We start from the raw sequence: 26,655 nt of genomic DNA on the forward strand, positions 1-26,655 counted from the left end.
TTTATAATAAGATGTTGGTTTCTTCAGATTTCAAGGTGATGTTTACTGCTTTAACTATAACGTTGCAGGAAAGGCATTTTTTTAAACATAAAAGCATAACAATTCTGTTAGGTCTCCCTGTTGTTATTGTGCTCACCTTGACAGCTACGTGCATTGGGTGCCAACCTGTAACCACTGGAGGGACAAGTACATTGAAAGCTCCCAGGAATATTAATACATCGAAAGGAACAGATATGCCCTCCAGTAGGCAAAGCACATTCATCAATATCTGCAAGAAGAAAACACCCACTAATTTACTATGTGTTCACAACATTCAACCAAGTGTACATGTATAGTGCTCCCTCTGCAAGCTTCAAAAACAATTTCATGATTCTAGTTGCTGGTCAAGGAAAAAGATCATCAGATCTGGTATATAAATGGTGTCAGTAATAAATGGAAGTGTGAAGAAAATTAAAAGCAATGCAAGGTCCCAAGAGACAAAGTCAATGGATAAGAGCAAGTGCTTTACAGTGACACGTATCATAGTGCTTCACAAAAGGAAGCAAATTGTTTTATCCTTGTTCTTACAAAAATGAAATTGAGATAAGGCATTCTGCCCAAGGTCCTACCACCTAGTAAGCCCTGGAGACCTAAGTCCAAATTCAGTGTCTTGTCCATGAGGTCACACCCACACCCTCCTTGTATTTGAGGAAAAACTAGTTACATATTAGTTCAGAATCAGCCACAAAAAGAGGATATATAAAATACTACCTAGTGATATTATGTAATTCATATGAAACATAGAAAAGTGTTTGTATCTTCACTTCCTGAAGACTAGAAATTCTATTAGTCCCTCAGAAAACAAAAAAATCTGGCAAGTTACAGAAGTACACCAAGCTACAGTTCTGCGTAAACAGGAAAACTGACATCGCACAAGAAGAAGTATTTCTAGACTAGGACATGAGTGGAAGACCTTCATTAAATAAAGTTCCATAGTTTCACAAGGATAATTAAATGTTAAAATGAAACAGTTACAGGTACGTGGAACTGTTCATGTGTTCTGTGAGAATGAGAAATGCTCAGTCATCCACTACCTACAAAATGATAATGCTTACCTTCACATGAAATCCCATCTATGTCACTAAGTTGGAAGCCACGGCGGCAGTAACACTGGTAGGAGCCATACACGTTGGCACACTCTTGACTACAAGGGTTGCTCTCACACTCATTTATATCTGAAATGCAGAATTATACACCTGAACCCCAAATTTCTTGCTCTATCCATCGCTCCTATTACAGGATTAAGATAGAACTTTGGAAAACAAATTTTTAAATTAAAAAGGATGGTATGCATGTCACTGAGTACACTGCAAATAAAAGGCATTAGGTCTAACACTCTCAACAGAGTCTGGCAATATAGGTTAATCTGTATTGTGCTATTATTTCCCACTATCCTTCAAGTTGAGTGTCTTGGAAGCAGTCTTTGGGAACACACTTGCATTTGTATATCTGGACATCAGCAAGGCTGCTTGAAGGTCTTGGGTCTGACCTAGCTGAATCACCCTTCAAAATACAGTAAATGCAGACCGATACACCTCTGCACACTCAAGCCAAAGGGCTACAGTAGCCTTGATTAGTCATAATTGTGTTGATTTTTCATGCCATTCCAGCACAGTCTTACAAGCTAAAATCGAATGGAAATAGCTAAACAGCAATGAGCTGTATCTCACACTATATACCAAAACATACAACAGCCCTACCTTCACATGATCTGCCATCCGATGAAAGTTTGAATCCCATGGTACAAGTGCAGTAATAGGAACCAGGAGTATTCTCACACTTGTGAGCACAAAGGCGGCCTGGATAGCGTCTGCATTCATTGATATCTGCAATGATAAATAGATACAGAGGTCTATGTATTGGCTGGCTTCACTGCAACAGTAGTCTGGACAAGAATGTCATCATAAAAGTTTGATTATTATTTTCCAATTCTATATTTCTTATTAGAGAGGGAAGACCTTGCTCAAAATGCTCATTTAGAAGCACCCCAGTGCATAATTGAATTAGATCTATAAAGGAGAAAGCTGCTTTGATCTTCCAAAGGAATGTTTTGCTGTAGGTGCATATAAAATTATCACAGAAAACAATTGCACACACTCTCACTACCTTGCCTTTTAACAGGATAACAAATAACGTGTTGACAATACTAATACAGCTTCCTTTGAAGTACCAGCTTCTCTTTAATATGGTATTGGATTTATACAAATAATATAGTAGTCAATTTTACATTCAGATGAAAGAGGTTAGGCAAAGAGCAATAACATTCTTTACATGGGATCATTTTTTAAAATACCATGGCTGCGTGTATTTAAGTCAATAGCTGAAACTTACCTACACAAGTTCTACTGATGACATCAAAAGAATAGCCAGATTTGCACTCACAACGATAATTGCCTGGGGCATTTATACAAACGTGTCCTTCTCCACAAGGCTGATTAGAGGATGAGCATTCATCCACATCTACAAAAAGGAGAGAAGTGATTGAACGTACACTTCTGAGCATGCAAGTTGAGAGAAGAGCAACATGTTAACATATTTCTGTGTCTCCTAGTCATTATAATTGAAACGGAAAGCAAGATTTTGATCTCACTGTCAGGTTCCACAAGAAGATCAGAGTCACAAATTCAAACTGTTCTTACTGATACAGGTTCTCTCTCAGGTGTCCTGTTAGTGTTGGTGGACTTGGGAGGGGAAAGAAATGAGGAAATCAGACAATCTTTGCAGAAAATCAGGTGCAAAATTGTTTTATTATGGACACTCAATATTCATGGATCAGAACTTCAGCTAGTGTAAGGTGCCAGAAACCCACAGTCAGTAATGTTTTGATAAGCCTTTTACAAAAATAGAAAATACATGAAAAATTTCTCTTTGCAAAAGCCACCTTAGTTAAAAGCCAGCCAAATGCATATATGTCTTTCAAGATTACTGAAATGGCTTCTGTGGGACATTAAGTGGGCCTTGTGTTATACCTTCACTGTATTGAGGAGATTTGAGACCACATAGCATTGCTCTAATTGCACTAATATACCTCAGATGATGCCATTTTAGGGGTTTGATTATCTCTCCCCTTCTCAGAACACAGGGTTGCATAAGTTATATGAATGACAGAGGGTGGATCCTTGTCATTCTGCACTGGTTGGGATTGCCATGAGAGAAAGAACAGGATCAAGAATTGACTGTAGGAATGTGAAAAACTTGGGCAAAGTTCAAGAAACTAGTAAACATAAATGATAGATGCGATTTATTTTCTTCAAACTGATTTTTTCTTCTAACTGATTTTTTCTTCTAAACTTTTACTTACCTACACATCTTGTTCCATCTTCATTGAGATGATAACCTCGTCCACAAGTAGGTGAGATACGCTGGCAGGTGTATGAGCCATCAGTGTTAATACATACCTGTCCAGCTGGGCACGGCATGTTGGCGCTCAGGCATTCGTTGATATCTACAAAAGCACAAGAAGTCAGTGTAACCATCTGCTGTTTGAAGATGTCTAAGGAAAGATGCTTTCCTTATATAACACATTGGAGGATTATATACTGATATAATCCTTCAGAGTTTAAAAAGTTCTGCACGTGGGAGAATGTAATTATTTGCACCACTTAGCTTCACCAATATAATGCTTCCAGGGTGAAGATCAGGAAAGGTATGAGGCCCAGATCCCATTGAAAAGCAGAGGAATTTAGCTAGAGAACTTACAAGCTATTTAAAAGGCTCTGAAAGTCTCCCCTAACAATACAAAGAGATGATCAACAATTCAGCTCACCAGCTCAACCAGTTATGGTGCTGTCTGCAGGTTGTGGTTCACAGTGAATGAGCTGTTGGGTAGTACATGCTCATAGAAGTAGTAGCTGACTCCATTTTTACAGAGAGATAAACTACAGCTCTTCACGATGAATACCTTACATTGTATTACGGTAATGTGTCTGTGTAAACACATAAGAATGTGAATTATATATTCACAAGACTATGCAGCCCTCTACCATCCATAAACTGTATGTCTGGTTTTTTACAAACTGGACATCATATCACCTTGTGACAAAGATATCCTTTGCCTGGTAAGAACCTGCTATAAATTAAAACATCAGAAAATGTCATAAGAAGAGACTAAGCCATACTAGAGTACGATCTGGTGCATTTTATCTACCTAAGAAGGTATGGAACTCACTGCTATGCAAGGTTGGCGGGTGCTATTAGTTTAGGGCAAAAAGGTTTCAGAGTTGGGAATCAGTGACTACAGGAGGTGCTGAGGCAGCTTTTGCTACCTGGAAATGTTAATGCAACTAAGACCTGACAGTTTGTAGGAGCAGCTCTGTTTATGAGTGTATGGGCTTGCATCCCATAACCTTCAGCGAAGTCCAGCTTCATAAGAGTACTTCTCTGCCTAAAATTTTCCCAGCTGTTTCCCTAGGATGTTATCATTATTTTACACAGTGGTGCTGTTAACTGTTGGAGAACTACTGCCTTTCAATTGATATGGTATGGTATTAAGCACAGCATCCAGCCTGCAAAATGTCGTTTGCCTGAGGATGGGGAAGACAACATAGCATAATGCAAAACGTTTCAGCTAGGCCTACCCCAGCTCACTGGAGTGCACAATTTCCAACTTACAAAGACACTGGAAAGACAGCAAAGTTTTCATACTTTTCCACCTGAGGACCACACGTCAGCATTTGATTCACAGTGTGCAAAATCAGCCTGTGAAATTGTTAAATATTGGTAAATATTTTGGGCAAAAGCATTTTAGGGGACATAAGTATTGCTGCTGCAAATTGATCTGGCTTTACTAATGTCAGTGAAAACAAACTAGCTGCTAATTGCCGTGGACCTGGTGCTAGCTATGGCAGATATATGTCTTCAAAGGGTTTGTTGTGCACAAGCACCCCTTCGTTTTAAAGGCTGCAATTTTGTTTTCAGTCTCAGTGTTTCCAGTGTCAGATTTCAGCACGACAGGGTATGATATAGCCAGGAGAATGAGGGGTTGACAATGACCTAGACTTGGCAGCTGCTACCGCTCAGCCAGTTCCACAAGTCCAAGACACGCTATGCTGGTGGGGGAATTCAAAGTTAAGTTGAGACTTGAAAATACTACTCAAGGGAACAACTGATAGATTTGTAGGTCACATTAGACAATTCCATTTAAAGTCTGCTGGAAACCACTAATTCTAACATACTTAATTCTGTTTTGTAGTAGTCTTGGAAACAAAGCATTAGCTTGACAGATTGTAATCAGTCTTTAAAATAAAACTCCTCTCCACAGTATTATAACTGCCTATCATTCTCATACAGAGTAAGATCCTTGATAGGCTATAACTAACAGGGGACAGGTCTGGAAAGAACTACATACCTGTAAAACCACATGTAATATCAACAAAGTGTGTTACAGAGATGTCATAAATTACTGCTTTTTATATTAAGGTTTAGCTAAAACCTTTTGGATAGAGGGAAATGCTCCATCCCTGGAGGTGTTCAAGGCCAGGTTGAATGGGGCCTTGGGCAGCCTGATCTAGTGTGACATGTCCCTGCCCATGGCAGGGGGGTTGCAACTAGATGGTCTTTAAGGTCCCTTCCAACCCAAACTATTCTATGATTCTGTATCACAAATTCCTTACAAATTTTGTTTCAGATAAAATCCCCAAAGACTTAAGAAAAATGTTCAAATGCAATTTAAGTGCATTAAGTAACCAAATCTCAATGAAAATAGAGATCTATTATTTAAGTCTTTTATTTAAATGGGGTTTTTTTGGGTAAATCTTACCTGTGGGACCAAGCCTGCCTTTAAAGGAGCAGAAAAAACACAGCAGAGCGATGCATACATGCATGATGAATACTTGAGAAGCTCAGAACTCAGCCAGTGAATCTACAACTTATCTCACAGGCTGCACCTAAATATTCACTGAGATAAGAATATGTCTTACCAATACAGTTGCCTAGCGCATCTTGTATGAACCCATTCATACACTGTAGTTTGGGTCGGCAACGGAAAGATCCTGGAGTATTCTGACAGATAAAATCGGGGGGGCAGTTATGAGTACCAGTCTCACATTCGTCAATATCTGGTACATCACAAAAAAAGATTGTTAGCAACAGTTTAACAGAAGCTTTTTCATCACATTTAAAACACAAGACAGTTAAAAATGTCGGATATAATAATCCTCAGCATACTTTCAGGCAATTCAATGCAGTGACTTAGGATCAATCTGACCTACTACCTCAAACAGAATCTCAGTATAAACAGGTAGAATAAGTCAAGTTTTTTTCATTATTTCAGGGTGCGTTCATTGTGCTTTACAAGTTTACTTCTCACAACCAAATGATTCAAAATGGTTAGAAAGCACCTGAAGCATTATGGACTTGATTCTCATGCATATTAAAGCTTGTAATATCTTTGCATTATTGTTATTTAAAATACACACAACTACGATTTCTGCTCACTCTAATATTTCATTCCAGTTCAGAACAGGTAATAACTTTTTGTGAATAAATTATGGTTTATATAAAGCAGACAAGGGCTAATGAGGCTGCATTCACAAATGCAACCCTGTCCATATAAAAGCAACTGAAAATTAATGTTTGCCACCTTGGAATGGGGTGAAATCTCCTGAAGCTATTAAAATACAGAAACTTTCCAGCAATCAGATGTCTCAGCTTTCCCTTTTAGGCCGCTGACACAACAGCAGATGCAAGTCCTTATCCCTAGACCTTTTTGAGACTGTGAAGCTCGTTTTAAGTTTAGGATAGGTTGATACTTAATTGGGTTCAGCAGGGGTCTACACGTTGTACAACCCAGTCATTTTACTTGGCATATAAAAATCATACACAAAGATTATTTTCTATTTTCATCACTATTAACATAACTTTAATAATTAACATTATTAATATATCTTATCCAGATAAGAAATTTCTAATACTAATGGCATGTATAATTTACTGCTTGTATTCCTTTTCTTCCACCAGAGAAAGATCATTAATACTTGCTGATAAGCTATTTGTTAGCCTAAACCTGATGTCATTCAAATGAGCAGAAATTTTTCTTCAAAGGAACCATGATACTTTGAAAAACATCATTTGTATGTTCTACAGGTTTTGCATTGGAGTTTGTTCATCATCTTATTTACTCAATCTATTATTCATAACTGACAAGCTCCTACAATAAAACCTTACCTAGAATCTTGATTGAGATAATTTACTCAGGGGAATGAAATTAGTCTGTTTATAAACAATTCTAAACTCTGGGGCAACAAGCTTTCTCACAGTGGAAACCAACTCCACATCAAATGGAGTTATCTGCTAATTTTTATCTCTGCAAAGGCAGCATATCAGGTGAAGTTATGGATGGGCATAACAGTATATTTTGAGCTAGGTGAAACTTGAAATCAATCACTTCTTTAGTAAAAAAAAAGAGACTATTACTCTTGGGTTCAAATAACTGGTCAAGAACAGTGCTTTTAACAGTTTTTTTAACTCTGAAGATTGTTGTGATTAAGTAGTTACTCCATTTGTAATATATTTAACCTCCTGACACTTACTTTTTTTAAAAAGATGCATCTACTGTAGCATTTTCAAATTGAATCACACTTGGCAAACTCATTTCACACTGTGAAATGTAGAAACTTGATACTTTCAGGTGGAATTAAACAATTAGACATGCTCCAGGAGCAGAACTCGGACACTCTACTCACTAATGAGCAACCAATTCACAGGACCAGAGTAGAGCTAACCAAAAGTAAACACCAGAAAAATGTGTATAGTGTGAGTGCTGGGCCTTCAAAATCAACTGTTTCAGTCCTCAGACCAGCTCCTATCATGCAACACAAATTGCCAGGGCTGAGATAACTGGAGGTCTTTGTAGTAGTCCACAGTCTCATCTGATATCTGCAAGGTGACAGGTGGAAAACTACTGTCCCAGAAGAACCAAGACTCTCTGTGTGTCCCTGTATAACTACAGCTTACATTCATATTTGCCAAAAGTAAAAGAATATGACATGATATTGTACTTATTTTCTTACTTAAGTCTGGAAGTTTTCAGTTTCTCTGCACAGGACATACCTTTGCAACGACTGTCATCCGTTAGTTCATAACCTGTTCCACAGCTCGTGTCCCGCTGACAGCGAAAGGATCCTAATGTATTGACACAGGTTTGTCCAATCCCACAGCTGTGTGTCCCAGTGATACACTCATTAATATCTAGAATATGCAAAATGATTTAAAAAAAATGAGTGCTGCTTCACTGCAATTAAAAAAGAGGAGGAAGTAGTACTGAGTGAGAGCCAAAGGCCAACATTATCTGGCTGAGTCCAGCAGCAGATGATTGTAGTGACTATATGGATAAGGCAAACTTTCAGAAATTCTCTCCTTGTGGTGTCTCCCACCAACATATGACTTACGGACTCCCTAAGCCACAAGTTGCAACTTTCTACTTTATAGCTACTGACAGACATTTATTTTGTGAATTTCTTCATTTTCTCTTTGAATGCATAAGAAAATTTGGCATCCATGTGTACCAAATGTGAAAGTTATTCCCTTGTATATTTCACACCAGATTAGTATTAACCTGACCAATCATCAATATCTATTCTACATTTTTAAGTTTATACCTGAGCTACTTACCTAGATTCCCTTTTCAGTCAATGACAGAAAAAAGTACTCCTGATGAGTAATGCTTTTCATCCTAGAATAGCTATGCAAAACAGGCAAGATGAGCTTGCCTTAGAAGTGCTTTCTTTCCTCTCAGTTAGGCTGACTAGATCAGAAGCAAATGTCTACATTGCACATGTCTGCAGTCAAGTGTGATGAACTCTATCCCAGGCCATTTCATTTGATGTTCCTCTAGTTCTTCTTCTGGGAGAAACTTAACAATTCTTCCCCTTAACTATTCCCATGCCATTCATGATATCCAAAACTTTCATCCTTTTTTGTCAGTTGTGTCCTTACCAAGCTGAAGAATCCTATTCTGTTTCATCTGCTTTATCAATTACTATCTACTATTATAAAAGAAAAGAGATATTTTATTCTCATTTTCAAATTAATTTTTCACAACAACAAATTCAATATCTTCTGCCTCTTCTTCACTCTAAATTGCCCATCTCTTCTACTGATTCTTTCTTAATTCTGTCATTCCAACTGTCCATTTAAATCCTCTTCCACCAGATGGCATAAGTATATTCTGATCTTATCTTCTTGGATCTTTTTTATCTATTCTCATTCTTTTAAAGCAAGGATGTTGATAGTCAAAGCAATGGTTTTATTTCTTTTACCTTCACAGTTGACACCATCTGATTGAAGCTGATAACCGACAAAGCAGGAGCAGACGTAACTGGATCCTGTGTCTCTGCATTGCTGAGAGCAGGGACCACCACCTAAGTGGATATTTTAAGACGTCTTATATAATTAAGAGGCTCTTCATGGGAACTGAAACAAACTATCAACTTACAGGATGCTTGCCAATTTATTTAGAAAAGCAGATAACTAAACACACATATATACAAAAGAAGGAAAGGACTAATCACTGAAAGAAGTGTTTGTAACCACTGGATTCTTTTAGCTCTAAAAATGAATAAAATAAGGAAGGAAACTAAGGAGTTGCTTATAGCCAATAATTGTTAGAAGCTGAAGGGAAAATGCCGATGAGCTCAGACACCTGCATAGTTTTTGACTGGGCAGTTAGAACTTCGTACAGTGATTTCTGTAAAATAAGGAAGTCAAGATGCATCACCATAAGTTAACAAAACATTTTCACTATTAGCTGCACTAGGCTTCATTTTCAGCTCATTATTACCAGGACCATACTCCCAAATCAGCTATAGCTAGGCTGACAAAGGCTTCAGGGAATCTGAAAGAAGGAAGATTTACTACTGGGTACTAAGGATGTAGTGCCATGTGTGCAGGAGTCAAAAAGGATGTGTGAGAGAGATGGAGTTATTCTGGCAGAGAGATAGAAAAGATTCTACAGGAAATTTACATAAAATTTGGCTTGTCATTAAGAAAACTTACATTTTCTGATCTCGTTAAAAGATAAATTAATATTAAAATAATATTAAAAATATTTAATGTGCTCACAATAGAGAAAAGGTTATATACTTTTAAGTATTTGTTGTAAGAAAATTGATAATTCTTAGTACAAATAGGTCCTCTCTTCTTCCATTTTTCAGAATGGCTAGATAGTCATTAAACAAAAAGTTTGAGAGCAGCACAATAAATGTGGGCAAATGCAGCTATAATACTTAAAAATGTTGAGCAGATTAAAATAATTTTTTAACTGCAACAATTTCTATTGAGGACAGGGCCATTAATAAACCACAGAAAATCAGGTCTGTACACAGTACTGGCAAAGGCAATGACATTAGAAGCAACCATAATCTTGTGGTTGAGACGGACAGCTGCCACTTTCTGAACCTCCGCTAATACTGCAACCGATGTCAGCCACAGTAAAACCTATCGTGGAGGTGTTGAGAGAACAGAATTAACTTCCTTACATAGCATGAAGTTGCTTCAGAACAAACTGCTTTAAGTTCCACTAATTTAACTGCTTTAAGTTCCTAAGTCTAGGAAATTTAAGTTTCCCCTGGTGAAGATTGGAAAATCACAAGTTATTTTGGCATGCCAAGTTTATCAGAAAACATACTGTAGGCAGAAACTCTAATTTGTAATTAGTCATTCCAATCCACCTCTTGCAGGGAGCTGATTAAATGACAAATGGAACAACTGATTACATAAAGAAATAATGCTAGGAAAATATATAACACATTTTTCTATGTCATGTCTTGTAATTAGCAGTTGGAGACAAAGAAGGAGAGACAGAGTTGGCTTTGACTAGCTAATGACCTAACAGACATTTCCATCCTCTCTAAAGCGTAATAGCTATTCAACATACAGCACCATAAATCATCTTTCAACTGGAATATAAGTCTGTTAAATCGATTTTATCCTAAGTACATTACTTAGTCCTGAAACATCTGTAGAAAATAATAAATCACTGCTGTTTTAAGTTTATAGACATGTAAATCACATATGACAAGCAATAAACCAGAATACTTAGCAGAACAATATCCCAATAATACATTCTTTCCAGGAGGCAGAACAGCCTGACTAATGAGGACAATAGTCGCTTTTCTTCCGTTTTTTTCAGGTGACATGTCTCAAAAGGAACCAATTTTCATTTCGTATTCAATCATCCTGATTATCCCAAGAGAAGAATAAAAGAATGCACATCTCTAATATAGGATCCTCATGACCTGAATGCAGTGCTCTGGAAGTTCAATGGGTAACACCTCTGAGGTATTAGCCACTAGAAGTTAAATAAATTTAAATATATAGTCTAAGCTTTAGTTGGCTAAAGATGAACATTACTGTGGGAAGCAACACCTAAATAATTCCTAATTATTTAGGAATCATTGAGGCATTGCCTACTATTTCTTAGAAGAGATCTTAATTCTGTTATTCTTACCTGTAACTAGCCTAAGCCAAAACCAAAGTTTTGGCTGATCTCTAGATCTAAGTTTGCTTCAGTTTTATTGGAGGCAATCACAAAAGAGCTGGCTAAAAGGACTAGTCACCTGACTTACCTCTGCAGCCATCATGCAGATAAGGATCTTCTTGGTCTAGTTCCTCCTTTGAAATTTCAACTATAAAGAGGAGAGATATGCATTAGAGGAGAAAGCACTTTTCTTCTCACCATAAAAAGCTCCCTGCTTAGGACAGGACTCAGACCAGGGTTTTGGATAAACCAGGACAAAATTAAAGAGCATTATTTACATATTTTACAGCTATTTCACACTTAAATTTCACATTCAAATGCACATGGCCATGGGGCATTTTCCATCTGACTGATTCAATATGAAAGCCACTCTGTGATCATGAATTACATATGGGCTGAGATTTTCAAATGCAGATTCTTAACACTCAGCTTTTAACCAGAGCTTAACCTCATTTGCATAAGAAACATTGTTGGGGCATGCTTGGCTTCCACTGACTTTATAGTAGCTTCGAGTACTAATAGTTTTAATGAAAATCAGATTAACCTAAGTTATTTGTTTAGATTTCATTCCAGAAAGAACTCCACACCCATCTTTTGGGCACTTACTTACATTCTTTCAAATGTGCTTTATATGCCTTGACTCACAGAGTTTCGATCAGCGCTACTTCTGCTGCATCCATGTGTCCTGAGGGTTCTTTCTCTCCACACAGAGGGCATAAAAGCGCTGAATACATCCACTGCCTTTACTCAAAGGAGTAGCTAATGGAATTCCTCCAATCCCACCATTCTGAATGCAGCAGAAATTGTAGGCTGGTAGAGAAATGTGTAAACGCACCATCTCAAAATACTCTAGTTATCAAATTGGAAGCTTAGTCTCATTTCAGTAACTGTCTCTAAGCCTATTCAACCAGGGGTCACTTAGAAGCAAATAATAAATCATGGACATGATAGCAAGTTTTTGTGCAGTGGCACAAAGGCTGGGTTGGTACAGTGAGTACTCAAGCCATAGGGGAACATTTTGGTCACACAGAAGCTATTGGAAACAGTTTGCCCATGTCTGGTCTGAGTGTGTACAGGTCTCTGGGGACACAGAACCAGAGATTACTCCTTATGTGACTAAGAAAGAGTCATACAGGGAGTCAGCTTACCTGAAACTCTGCAGCAGAATGCCTTGCTTACCTTGCTGTTGCAGAACACAGATGCAAGGTGCTAGTCTCAGAAGCTGCCTTGCAAAATGGAGACTCCATAACTAACAAAGCTGTCTATTCATGTTGCATGTTCTCTCTTTCTACAGGCAATTTTATTATCGACAGGGATATTTGACACATGTTCAACCACCTGCTTGTTTCTTAGTTTAATGATAACAACATTGTCCTGCCTTGCCTTTTGACATAGACACATCTGCGCAATGCATAATGGTTATTATGTGTGCCATAAAAACCATACTAACCATATGCATAGTGGTTATTATGCATGTCACCTGCCTGCAAGGGTAAGTGGGGAAAATCCAAATTCCCAGAAACCTTCAATTCTCCCAGACAGTCCAGGCATTTCAAATGCCCTCACGTTTTGAGCAGTTGCCTTTCACACGAAAGACATTTGAATTTTTCCAAGTTAGCAAAGGTCACCTGGCATTTAAGTCCAATCAAAAGAATAAGTTGTTGATTTTCTTTTTAATTAAGAATTTATCAGTGGACAAAATGTTATTAAAAATTAATAGCTTATACTCAGTTTCCAAGATAAAACCAACATAACACCAAAATAACCCATGTTATAGTTAAATTCTGACACCAGGAACTCAGTGACCACTTTCCAGCTCTTTTAGCCTCCTGTAGTATACAACCTTTCAGCTATTACTAGCCAAAAAAATGAGCTCCAAAACATGCATCATTAGTGAGAGGACATCTCAAGTTAGAGAAATTCCAACAAAAATAATTTAAAGTACAAGCACCCCTTTTACCTCATATCATTTTGTGTTTCACTCTTTTACAATTTGCAACATAAAATACCTTGCTCCCTTTTAGGAGCATCATCACTGATGGACACATCAATGCCTTCTTGGCCCTTTACACAGCAAGCTCTGAAGACAATTCCGCACTGGTATCCTATCTTCAGGTTGGGTTCACAACTCTGACCTTGAATTTGTGCAGCTTTTCCCAGCAAACAACAGTAACAACATGTCTGGTAAAAACAAACAAACACAAAGAAAAAAAAACAACAAAAAAAATAAATTAGCCCTGAACAAACCTGTTCAAATTTTGTCAGTAATATCAATAGTGTTTTCTCATGTTGGCAAACTGATGGAAATTTCTCTGCAAACTCTTTAAGAACTCCTGCTATACTTAGGCTCAGACATTTTAATTGGTAATTGAGTTCACTGAGCTCTGCATCTGGCCTAAATAGAGCCAAGCACAAATATTGTGGCTGTGTGAAAGCGTGTGCAAGGTGATGTGGATATGTATATGGAATTTCATTGCTTCCTGCATGTATAGCCAGTTTCAAACAACAGAGAACAGCGGGAACTTTTAACACTTCTGCTTCCTTTTTGTGTTCAGTTTAATTAAGATGGGATATAATCAACGAAGTCTATGACTCGGTATATAATTAAACTGCCTACTCAACTTCCCAGCAAAAAATATCTCTCTCTGAACTAACCAATAAACAAGCAAACAAACGTGATTCATCCAAGGTTAGTGTTAACAGCTCATAAAGAGAAGCTACTCTGCTCTGAAAAACTGACTACATAGTCAAAATATTATTTAAAAGCATCATAGTCCTGACATGGCTTCCAGCAATGAAACATGATCCATCTCTTCCAGACCGGCTGAACTACAGCCACAGAATAAACCACAGAAGTGATTACAGGGCAAGTTAATCCAATGGAGGTTTCCTTTTATTTTAAATTGAGAGGACACCACTCATTTATTTAGTTTTCTTTCTTACTGTTAAAAACCAGCAAAGATGTTTGCTTCTCTGGAACTGGTGCCTGCCAATTGTTATTGTCATGTAAAAGCAGACTTAAGCTTTTATTGTTAATTTTATTAGTCTCATTTTTTGCTTGAAGAAAATAGCCTGCACCATAAAACAGAGCAGATAGAATATAAAATAACTAAACATTGAACAGGTTTTCCGTATTTTGATGCTTTAAGCACCACAGCTATTGAAAAGAAGGCATCTATTACATTTCTGTCATTACTCTGAGATATATATCCTGCCTATATTCAAAAGTTTTCCCTTATAAGGTATTCTATATGTTCCTCTGTGATGGGGTAAAAGGTTCTATTTTAAAACCTAGAGCACCATGAAAGTAAAATGATAAAATCCTTTTACCTTGTTTCTTCAAACTTTTTTTTTTTTTACTATACAGCTTTTTGAAGTATGTAAGCATGCTATTTTGTACTTCGTCTTTAAATACATAACTGAATCCTTTCTATGCTACAGAATGCTGTAAAGCAGGAAGTCTTCCCTTCTGGCCAGTACTGGGGTTGTTTTCCTGTCCACCGTAATGTTAAGATACGTGTCTTTCCTTATTAACTTCTGTTTGGTGGGATGGTTCCTCACTACCTACTATTTTTTACTTGGTTTCCAATAACTTCCATCCAGTGGCAGATGCTCTGGTTTCATCACTACTATGTCTGGGGTATTTCCATTTTTTTCTGGCTTTTCTGGATGACTTCAGAAAAAAATACTTGACGATCTCTTCCAAGAATTGCAACATTTATCAATAATTATTCTGTCTAACTTTTTAACATTTTCCTGAGGCATTCTTCTCAAATATTTTAACATCTATCTATAATTTCGTTAGATTTCTAATTTTCACAGCCATAAATTAGAAGACAGAAATGAAAACACAGCTGAAGATTCATTGTTTGACTTAAGCTTGTGTAATTTTGAGAACAAAATCTTATTTAAGTTACTGGATACAGCTGACACCTGGCCAAATTTTAATGGTATATACTTCCCGATATCCTCACTGTAAGGCATATGAATTGATTCAATCTATTTCTTTCTATTGTCACCCAATGCTCAAACTGGGAATCGGAGAATTTCGCTCGATTTTTTTTGCAAAGAGTGATCATTAATCTTGCCAGATTGAATGACCTTACATTCTTTATTTGTTTCACGTTGGGCCACCAATTGAAAGACCTCTGTCTCCAGTTAATGTGAACCTTCAAGTACAGAGCTTGATAACTCTTGCAATGTCTGTAAGAAATTGTATCTTCATCTAATGTAATAGTACGCATTGAACCATTTTTTTCCAATCTGTATTTATTCTAACTTTGCGTGATGCATCTTGGTTTAACATCTTGATACTAATAATCATTTATGTTACTATACCACAGGCAAAATGATCCAGAGATTAAAAGTGTCAATTTTTTTTCTTAACTGATGTTACTGGTAACTGGCTTTTAATATTGACCCTAGATGATTCTACACTGGCAGTCCTAAAATGTAACATTTCCTGTTCAACTAAATAAAGAAGATACAGCAGCTGATTAATGCCTTTGTGCTTAGAGCACACCCAGGACTCTGTAGACCTGCATATGTCTCCATGTACTTCACCTGCAAACTCAAAAAGTCACATTTTCTTTCAGTTTTCTCACTGTAGAATGGTAATAATACATCTGTGATAAGGCTAGTTTAACTCAGGTTCATGCAGCACTCTGGTATTCTGAGACACAAAGCAGTATGTCATTATAACTATCACTATCTTGGTAAGATTAATCTCAACATCTCCTTTTTCACACTATTTTTTTTTCAGGGTTGTTAGCCTGTTCTGAAAGACTTTAATGCCTTAGTTTGGAGTGGAGTCCATAATCAGCTGTTCATGATGTTCAGCTCTTGATGTGTTTGCAACCATTTTCCAAAGGTTACCAGCTGCTCAGAGGCATGTTGCCATGACCATTCCTCCACTTGCTAAAAGCACTGTTGCCTTCATGGATGGTACAACCTAATGATCAGGTTGCTATTACACATTTTTCACTGCCTGAAAACCTTTGCCTCTTAAGCGATCTCTATAATAACCTCAAACATCTTTTCCCTTTATCTCTCCTCTATTGTTAGCCTATGCAGCTCCAAAGCCATGCCTTGATCTTCACATTTGGATAGAAAGCTGTATCCTACTTAAGGTCCTATGATCCTTTGACTGCCTTTATACCTTGCCTTCTCACAGAAATGAATAAAGATAAAGGAATAAAGGAATCATAGACTCATAGAATCATAGAATATCCAGGTTGGAAGAGAGTTACCTGTGAGAAGTTTGAATATTTATTTTTGGTGTGATTAAGAAGCACTTGAAATGGCTTTCATCGATAAGCTCTCTTAATTACTTAAATTTTATAATGGTTCTTTATTATTTATGTTACCATTTAAGTTACCAAACCTTGAAGGCTGAACTATGTACTAACACTGCTTTTGTGTATCTCTCCACAAGAGGTCTCCCATTTGCTTGAAATCCAGGCTATGTTATGGATGCTATGAAAAACAGATTGGAAAAAAAATACAAACAGCTCAGTGGAATTTTCAGAACTTTTGAAGATCTGAAAAAAAACCCCAAAAACTGTGCAACAGTCCAAAGCAATAAAACTTTTGTGCTCTCCTAATGTACACAACCAAACAATTCTTCAGCACTAACGAGACAAGGCTGTTTCTCAGTCTTTGGAAAAACAAAAGTACCTATGACAAATTTGGGAGAAAATGCCCAAGCACCTTAAAGAAAGTCAAATTTCTAAACACTTCACTCATTTCTGCAGGGCTGTTATGGTAAAAACTTCCATAAAGCCATTTTTACATCTCCTGTATCAACAACAAATCTGGAAATGGATTAGTCTTGATGAAGATTTTAAAGATTTATGATTAATTTTGCATCTTTTCTTTCCAGGTGAGAAAAGCTATGCTTCCAAAAAAATGGAGAAGTAAAACTATGCTCATTATTACCCATGCCTACTGCCTTTGAGTGTAAAAACTGAGGCATGTGTTTTCAAAATATGGTCTTTTTATCTTCTTTCCAATCACAAGTTTTGGATTCAAAAGAAAGATTAGCTGCCTCATTTGCTGCAGACTGCTGTGATTAATCCTACTAATTGAATTACTAAATCACTCTTTCTGCTTCCTTGAAGGAGACAAAGAGTATCCAAAAGATTTCCCATGCTACCCAAGCTAAACTAAACCAGATCAATTTAGGCAATATGAGATTCAAGTCTATGTGAGATGGGCTTGGTATGAATGTAAAAGTTTACCACAGCAGGGCACTATTGCCAGATAAATTGTATATTTCAAGGTCATCATATTAAGAATGTATTCAACAAAAGAAATTATGAATTTTTCAGTGATACTAGATCATAAATCACTTGTGTCCATGACGGATCAAAGAGATTATATGCAAAGACACTCCTGCAGCTATCTCAGTACAGTTATTAAGTATACGATACTCCTGTTAGGGAGGTGGGGGGCAGAACATGGCTCACAAAGATTAAATAACACCGACAATGTTTATAACCAGTAAATTAATCAGGGATAGAATATGGGAATCAGACACTGTCTTGCAATTGTCTGTAATGTTTTAATATTAGCAAGCTCTAATGCCAACTAATATCCTCTCAGACAATGCTGAAGCATATTTTTGTATTAGCACAGGCCAGTGAGTATTTCCAACAGCCTTCCTGCATTGTGTTTTGTGGGGGAAAGACATCAGTTATGTGACATGAACTGTGCTGAGCCAGTGATTTTCAGGGCCAGAGACCAAGGTCCAGTCCTTTTTAACAATATAGCTGTCACCACAAAAATGTGCCACCTTTAAAGAAGTCTGGCCATTTCAGAAAATAACATCATTAACTCTTCTTCCTCATACTGGCAAGTTGACATAGGGACACATCACATGGGAAAGAGTGTTTCCTTGAATAGTTTTAGAGTTGTCCCATGCCATGCGTTTAAAACAGTGCTGCTGTTATAAACGTGTCTCTCATAGCATGTACTTGAATCTGCAGAGTACTCACCATCACAGTCCTTGTTCATCTGTTCATAGCCCTTCAAAGTACTGACACAGAGGGCTAAATACTTTTGCATACCACATGCAGATGGGGGTGGGCAGGCTTCTAATGGTAAAGGCTGCACAGAGGAATCTCCATGCCAGGAGCAGGGCATACCCTGGACATGGTGAACAGATGGGATATGTCCCTTCTGTGGGACACTTTCCACTGTGGGACAAAATAACCCTGCACATACATAAAAGTTGTGACCAACCAACAATGCCAGCCCTATCAGCATGTATTGCCTTTCTTCCACTCACAGCAAAAACGTGGATTACTCCACAGCCCTGCAATCATGGTCATCCTATTTCAGGAACATGATCAAACCAGGATTTTGAAGAGATACAAAACATTGTCAAACATTGCCATCTTCTATTTAGTAGATATCTATTTTAACTGAATGAACCAAAACATTCAGCATCTTGGAGCAGTCAGAAGAATCAAAATCACTCTCTTATATTTTCATCATCACTGAAAGAAATCCGTAACAGGACCAGAGCTGTTCATGACTGTGTAATGGTCAAGGTCATGATCTTACAGGTGGAACTTCTTCCAAAAACTCTGTGTAGAGTGGTATGAATATGCTCCAATTCAACAAACGGGAGACAAAACCAGTAATAAAAGTGGAGGATAGGGCACAGCTTAGCTAAAGATGCCAATGATAGGCATTTTTATTGTAATATGAAATGCGATTATCACAAGCTTACAGATGTCTTCATTCAATTGTAAATTGAAATAATGTTAACTAAGGACATAGACACAAGCTGGAATTGTAAGTACACTTAAAGGATTAACTTCATTCCTACCCCTTTGGACCACCAATACCGAAAACCACTGAGTTTTACCCTAGGCCATGAAGCTCTAATTAAAGCTAAAGCCTGAGTTTCACATATGAGTTTCTCATCCATCCCTTCCTACGGTGTTGACGTCTTTACTCTTCAAGTAATAGTAGCTTCCTAGCCAATTGCCCATTCAAGATTTTCCTTCCTCCTACATTCTACCCTCTGCCTCTACTAGAATGTAATGAGACTCTAAGCTTCAACAAGGTCCTTCAACAAGGACCTGTTTCTCTTCAAAGAAGCCAAAGAGGACAGCCCTAACAGAGACATGAGGTGTCGGTAGGGGAAAACTGTTTATGTGCATCAAACTGAGTACGGTGACCTTCAAAGTCAACCCTTAATACCAATCTAGACAGTCAATACCATTTCTTATAGGTGAACAGGAGTAGTTCTGATATCTCACCTTGAAGTATTCAGCTTCACAGGTGGCGTTTTCACCAATTTGTGAGCCACACTCCTCACGCACGTTGGCAAATTCAATCCCATCTGAACAGTACTGCTTCTCCAATTGGCTGCGGCAGCACTGTACCTGAGTCATGCTGACAGAAGGATGAAAACAACAGAAGAAAGTCATATATAGGGCAAGAACTGGTCATGTAAGTTTTGACAATTATCACTGGTACTAGTCTCATGGAAAGGGGTTCCTGCGGGCATACATTTTACTTACAAAGAAAAAATTTTCTCTAGGAGTGGAGAGTATGTCCAGGTGATATGTATAATACAGTTTAACTGCCTGTCTACCTTGCAGTCTGTCCTGACAAGTTTTTAAGCAAATGGATAACTTCAACCACATTTGCCACGGGGCTCTAGTTCTCCAGGACTCATATTCTTGCATGTTTTGTGGCAGCTGGTGGCTAAAGAGAGGAAGGTGAGAACCAAATCGGTGCTCCAGCTGACAGAAGGGAGAAATCAGGCCCTGGACATTGTGGAAGTCTGCAGGCTAGTCTGCCCTCTCACCTGCTGCACCTTACTCAAAAATAACAAGTATGGCATGTTGAAAGAAGCTCAGAGCATTGCTCTGTGGCTCAACTGAAGATACAGACAGAAGCAAAGGTACCAAGGAAAGTCATAGTGAGAAGCAGCCTGTACTGCAAGCAACGGGTGAAGAAAGACAAGGCAGAGAAGACTATTAAGGAGCAGGAGGATGTGGAGAGGAGACAGGAAAAGTATCTGCAAGAAACTCAGTTTTGTTAGTTCCACTGCTCATAAAATCATTCTATATTATCTCAGTTCCAGTGAAAAAATAGAAAAGTCCTTCCTGTGGAAAAAAAATCTGTGTGAGGAAGCTTTAAACTCCACTTCTGTTGCTACTGCCACTTGAATGCAAAGCCTACTGAGGAGGTATCTCCAGAGCTCGCAGTTTAAAGCTCTTCCACTGCTACCTCCTGTAACAATGTGAAACAGAGAAGTTAAAGAAGAGTAGCAAATCAGATTATACTTAAAAGAATATAAACATATTCATGTATTTGGGGATAACTCAGTTTCACTAAGAACAATGTTACCTGAGTTGCTAGGGAGAAAGAAAACTATCCCAAAGGCAAACCAAGCTGATAAATTCTATTTATAGTACAACAAGGGCTCCTAAAGGGCATGCCCTGGTATGTTAGAGCTCTGCAAGAAATGTGCAGAAAAACCCTACAAATGCACTTTCATACCCATCAGCATGGGAAATCTTCTAGATCTTGCAGACCAACAACACTGAATGTGTTCTCTTTGCTGTTAAAGAGTATTCACCTATTTTTTCCCTCAACTCTAGTTATTTGAAGTGATGAGTAAAATCTTTTAACCTAAAACTAGATAAAATTATGTAAAGATATGCAGCAAACCAATACCCTTTACTCTTAAAAATCCTTTATTTATACCATTGGAAATTTTGAAAGTATTAGAAAGAGGAGTGGATCAGTTGCACTGCTGAACTACAGGCTTCTCCTACTCTCCTCTGGGATAAGTGGATTCCTATGCATCACCTCTGGAAGAGTTTCCCTGCTCTTGATGACCATAGGATGAGCTCTGAGCTCCCAGACAGCATGAGAGACTCCCTCAGCTCTAAGGCCAGGCCATTAATTCCAGCCCACTAAGACCAGGGAACACATGGGTACTGGGCTCAGATTCTGCATCTCTGTGCATATCAGTGAAGTGAGTTTGTCAAGCTACATCCATGATGATTCCCAATTCTTATCTATTGGATTTTGTAATGGTCTGACTGTGCAGTTCTCACTAGGACATAAGATCTCAATACATAGAAACAAAAAAAAGCATAAGTTCGTGAATAAATTATTCAAAAAAATAGACTCTAAAGTCATTGCAAGAAGTTAAGCCCAGGACAGTAACTTTATTTGGCAGAATATTTGAAGTTTTTGATATTTGATTTGGGTCCAGTTTGGAAAAATATGTAGCTTTTTTGTTGCTGAAATTCCCTCTGAAGGAGAATTTCCATTCCCTGCCCAGCTCTGGGGTGGTCTGACTGTCAGGACTTTGAAAGCCTGTAAAACCTGAATTTCAAGCCCAGGAGTGTGGGAGCTGAGAATTCCCAGTTCCTTTAGCCTTCAAAGTCCTGTGGAGGAGCTACATATGTTAGCCACAGACAAACAAACAAACAACAGCAGTCTTTCAGTAAATCTATTTGATTTCCAATGTGGCTTTTTTTTTTTTTTTCCCAAACACAAGTCCTCTCTTTGAAATCTCTGACAAATTGGCAATTTCAACCAAAACAAAAAAGTTTCTGAAGATGTTTCCCACAGCTGTACTCATAAGTCATGTGGCCCACCCCAACTGTAATAAGGAATTAGACATCAATTGAATACTAGATTAAAATACCATTTGTTCATTCTCAGAACAACAACAATAAAATCACACTTCATTGCCCAAATCCTACAGCAAAGTTGCACTGGTAGTAAAAACTGTTTGAGACTGTAAACACTTGACTGGCTGTAACGGAGCTAGAAATCTTTGAAAGATGGCAGAGAAAAAGCTAGAAGAATCTGCACAGTACTGGCTGCAACTTAGCCTGCCCAGCTGATCATTCTTTTCCCTGTGCACACCAATCCATGTGCTAGTGGTTGCTAGAACATGCCACCATAAGCTCTTCAGACTATAAGGCTTTTCAGATTAAAAGAATCTCTCACTGTCTTTGCTATGTTACCCTGGATCAGACCCTAATATAACACATACCCATTTTCTACTTCACAACAGAGTAAAGGAGCCACCACTAATGGCTAGTAGGACATCTAGATCTGTCTCTTCAGGTAAAACTTTTCAGCTCCTTCTGTGCAGCATTCCTATTAACTTCATGGCTATGAACAGCTTACAATATTGGTCTCTAACAAAAACAGAAAGCAGAGGAGTACTTTTTTTTTTTTCATTATTTCTGATAATTAAAAAAGCGCCAAAAGCTACTTCTTCCTTACCTGCCACTTTCTGATTTTCAGTTAAAACAGTGCAACAGAATTTTGTTGAAATAAATGGGTATGTATGAAATGTGTCTTAAATCTTATAACACTGAGTACAGAATCTCTAGGAGCATGGGGCTTCGTAACTGACATTCACTCAGAATATTTCAAGTAAAATCATGCATGTTCTGGTTTCTCTGAAAGACAAGCTTTATTCATGGCTCACTGGTGAACAGAAATCACTTAAACATGTAAAAAATTCCTTGTTCTCCATTGCAGATGCTGATCTAAAATTAAAGTTATTTCATTACTAGGTAATTATATTATAAATTGAGTTAAGAAATCTTGTTTTATATTCTCAGTTTTATTTTTAAAAATTCAATCAATGTTACAGATTTTCATGGAATAAATTTCCAGCTAAAAGGTTACATGCTCATTTACCATCACAATCCTTTCATATTTATTATTCTCCTTCCCAGAGGATGCACTCCTAAACCAGCACAACTGCACTTTGAACTGTACCACATTCAACAAGTGGCGCTCACATAAACAGCAAGTCCCTCAAGAACCACAAGACTCTTTGGGGGCAAGATCCTAAAAAGATGCTGAAACTCAGAACTATCTGCTTGTTTCTAGGATGCATGGTAGGTATGAGACTGTGAGTGCTTGCATGGAACCGCTTCTTGATTACTATGAATGCGCTTTATGGGGCTGGGAGAAGATCAAAAGGGTGGCATTCTAGTTCAGAAAGGCAGCTTGTTCCTTAACAAAGAAAAACAAAAGCAACTTTAGGAGTGAGCTTGCTTTGAGGGAAGCACTGAATCTGAGATGTTACATAAATACTGTTCTAAGCAGAGGATTCAAAATGGCATGTAAATTCTTGTAAAGCATGTTGGGGAAAGTACTCACACCCACAGTCCTCTGCATTGCCCAGTCTTTGCAAAGCAACTGCACAAAATAATTTTTACTTCAGCAACTTCATCAAACCTGCTCACTTCACAATGTATTTTTTCCTTGCATTTAACTGCTAACCTTGCAAACCCAAACTGAAATACGCAAGGCAGACAGCTCCATCTGGCATGAAGTAATATGGGTTTGTACACCCAAGAGGCCATGGTTTTTTAGAGCACTAAAAGCCAGATGATCTGCACTGTCCATCACTGTACTGCACTAGATAGTCAAAAGATCCAGCTGGAGTTTAAACAGCCACATAAATAATAGATATCTGTCCTCCAGCAGCTCTCACTGCATGTAGGGGTCGAAATAGGAAGCAGGTTCTCTTGAAAATGTATAACCAATAAGGCATCCTGTGCCATAGTCTCATCTAACTAGACCTCAGCAAGTGCAAGGAACCTGGTTTTGCTTGCATCTCTGTGCAGCAGGAATAAATGCACAAAATCAGGATCATTACCCTCACGTGCTTGCAAAGGGATCTTGCTCCCTCACTGTTCATTCTGGCTTCAGTTACATCAACATTTAGGAGTAGAATTTGGCCCTTACTTTTGTGTCTGTAATGGCCTCATGAAGTGAGTTTTCTGAACTTCTCACAGATATACCAGTTCGTAATCATAACTGGAGTAAAATAACATTGCCATTACAGAAAGCAGTCAAAGGTGCCAATTTTACTCAGTAATCTTTAGAGTGAAGCCAAGTTTCAGGAGGAGCTATGTTTGTTTATTGCACAGTCTTGAATATATGCAACTGAACTCCATTTATGTCCTTTTTTTGTCAATAACTGCTCACACTTCATAGGATATATGCCTTTACCCATTTCTGATTTGCCATTGTATCACTATGATTTTTTTAATCACATATAGGTTATGCACAACAGCTAGATGAAGCTGGGTGCAGTGATCACATATTGGTGGAGTTCAAGTTCCTGAGGGATATGGGACAGGTGAGGAGTATAATCAGGGGCCTAAATTTCAGGAAAGCAAACTTCCAGGCCTTCAATGAGTTAGTCAGTAAGACCCCCTGGGATACGGTCCTCAGGGACAAGGGAGTGGAACAGAGCTGGCAAATATTTAAGGATGCTCTCCATAAAGCTCAAGAGCGCTCAGTCCTCAGATGCAGGAAATCAGGCAGGAAAGGGAAGAGAGCAGCGTGGCTGAGTCAAGACCTGCTGGTCAAACTGAAGAAGAACAGGGAACTGCACAGGCAGTGCAATCAGGGACAGCAAACCTGGGAAGAATATAGGGACACTGCCTGGTTGTGTAGGGATGGGGTTAAGAAGGCCAAGGTGCAGATGCAGCTGAACTTGGCAAGGGAAGATCTCCTCACGCCTCCTGGGTCAATGAACAGCAAGGTGGAGACCAGGTAGTATAGATCCTCCCACTGTAAGGGAAGATAAGGTTTATGACCACCTGGGGAGCCTGAACATATGTGAACATATGGGACCTGACAAGATGGATCCCAGAGTCCTGAGGGAACTGGCTGATGCGGTCACCAAACCACTCCCTACGACATTTGAAAAGACATGGCAGTCAGGAGAAGTCCCTGGTGACTAGAAGAAGAGCAACATTGTGCCCATTTTTAAAAGGAATAGGAAAGATGACCCTGGGAACTGCCAACTTGTTAGCCTCACCTCTGTGCCTGGAAAGATCATGAAACAGATCCTCCTAAAAGCTATGCTAAACCACGTGGAGGACAGGGAGGTGATTAATGGCAGCCAGCATGGCTTCACCAAGAGCAAGTCCTACCTGACCAACCCCGTGGCTTTCTATGACAGGGTGAACACATCAGTGGACACAGGAAAAGCAATGGTTGTCATCTATCTGGACTTCTGTAAAGTCTTTGACACGGTCCCCCACAACATCCTTCTCTCTAAATTGGAGAGATATGGATTTGATGGGTAGACTGCTCAGTGGATAAGAAATCAGTTGGATGGTCACATTCAGAGAGTAGTGGTCAATGGCTCAATATCCAGATGGAGATCCGTAACAAGTGGTGCCCCTCAGAGTTCCATACTGGGACCAGTGCTGTTTAATATTTTCACCAGTGATGCAGACAATGAGATTGAGTGCCTCCTCAGCAGGTTTACAGATGACACCAAGGTGAGTGGTGCAGTTGTCACACCAGAAGGACAGGTTGTCATCCAGAGGGATCTGTACAGGCTGGAGAAGTGGGCCTGTGAGGACCTCATGAGGTTCAACAGGCCAGGTGCAAGGTCCTACACCTGGGTTGGGCAATCCGCAGTTTCCATACAGGAGAGGGGACAACATGATTGTGAGCAGCCCTGCGGAAAAAGACTTTGAGGTGCTGACTGATGACAAGCTTGACATGAGCATGCAATGCACACTCACAGCCCAGAAGGCCAAGTGTATCCTGGGCTGCATCAAAAGAAGAGTGGGCAGCAGGTCAAGGGAGGTGATTCTGCCCCTCTACTCTCATGAGACGTCATCTGGAGTATTGTGTCCAGTTCCAGAATCCCCAACTGAAGAAGTATATGGAACTGTTGAGGCGAATCCAGAGAAGGGCCACAAAGATGATCCAAGAGCTGGACCACCTCTGCTATGAGAACAGGCTGAGAGAGTTAGGGTTGTTCTGCCTGGAGAAGAGAAGGCTCTGAGGAGACCTTCCAGTGCCTGAAGGAAGCCTACAAGAAAGCAGGGGAGGGAGTTTTTACAAGAGCGTGTAGTGATAGGACAAGCAGGAATGGCTTTAAATTGGAAGGGGGAAGAGTTAGATTAGTTGTAAGGAGGAAACTCTTCACAATGAGGGTAGTGAGGCAGACAGGTTGCCCAGAGAAGTTGTGGATGCCCCTTCCCCTGGAGGTGTTCAAGGTCAGGTTGGATGGGGCCTTGGGCAGCCTGGTCTGGTGGGAGGTGTCCCTGACCATGGCAGGGGGGGTGGAATTAGATGTTTTCTAATGTCCCTTCCAACCC

The 26,655-nt window shown here is 38.8% G+C and overlaps 1 protein-coding gene across 2 annotated transcripts in view; it reads right to left on the minus strand.

Annotated features, from left to right (window-relative positions):
- Window positions 1-26,655, minus strand: part of FBLN1 (fibulin 1) — an 83,897-nt gene that overhangs the window by 39,651 nt on the left and 17,591 nt on the right. For both annotated transcript variants that reach the window (XM_069863416.1, XM_069863426.1), the window contains exons 3-13: window positions 19,786-19,921; window positions 13,525-13,696; window positions 11,604-11,663; window positions 9,297-9,398; window positions 8,089-8,226; window positions 5,958-6,095; window positions 3,341-3,484; window positions 2,371-2,499; window positions 1,740-1,865; window positions 1,095-1,214; window positions 137-268 (exon numbers count right to left, since the gene is read on the minus strand). In XM_069863416.1, the coding sequence (XP_069719517.1) occupies window positions 137-268; window positions 1,095-1,214; window positions 1,740-1,865; window positions 2,371-2,499; window positions 3,341-3,484; window positions 5,958-6,095; window positions 8,089-8,226; window positions 9,297-9,398; window positions 11,604-11,663; window positions 13,525-13,696; window positions 19,786-19,921 (1,397 nt within the window). The remainder of the gene's footprint in view (window positions 1-136; window positions 269-1,094; window positions 1,215-1,739; window positions 1,866-2,370; window positions 2,500-3,340; window positions 3,485-5,957; window positions 6,096-8,088; window positions 8,227-9,296; window positions 9,399-11,603; window positions 11,664-13,524; window positions 13,697-19,785; window positions 19,922-26,655) is intronic.

Source organism: Phaenicophaeus curvirostris, chromosome 1, assembly GCF_032191515.1.
Source record: "Phaenicophaeus curvirostris isolate KB17595 chromosome 1, BPBGC_Pcur_1.0, whole genome shotgun sequence".
Classification (NCBI taxonomy): Eukaryota; Metazoa; Chordata; class Aves; order Cuculiformes; family Cuculidae; genus Phaenicophaeus; species Phaenicophaeus curvirostris.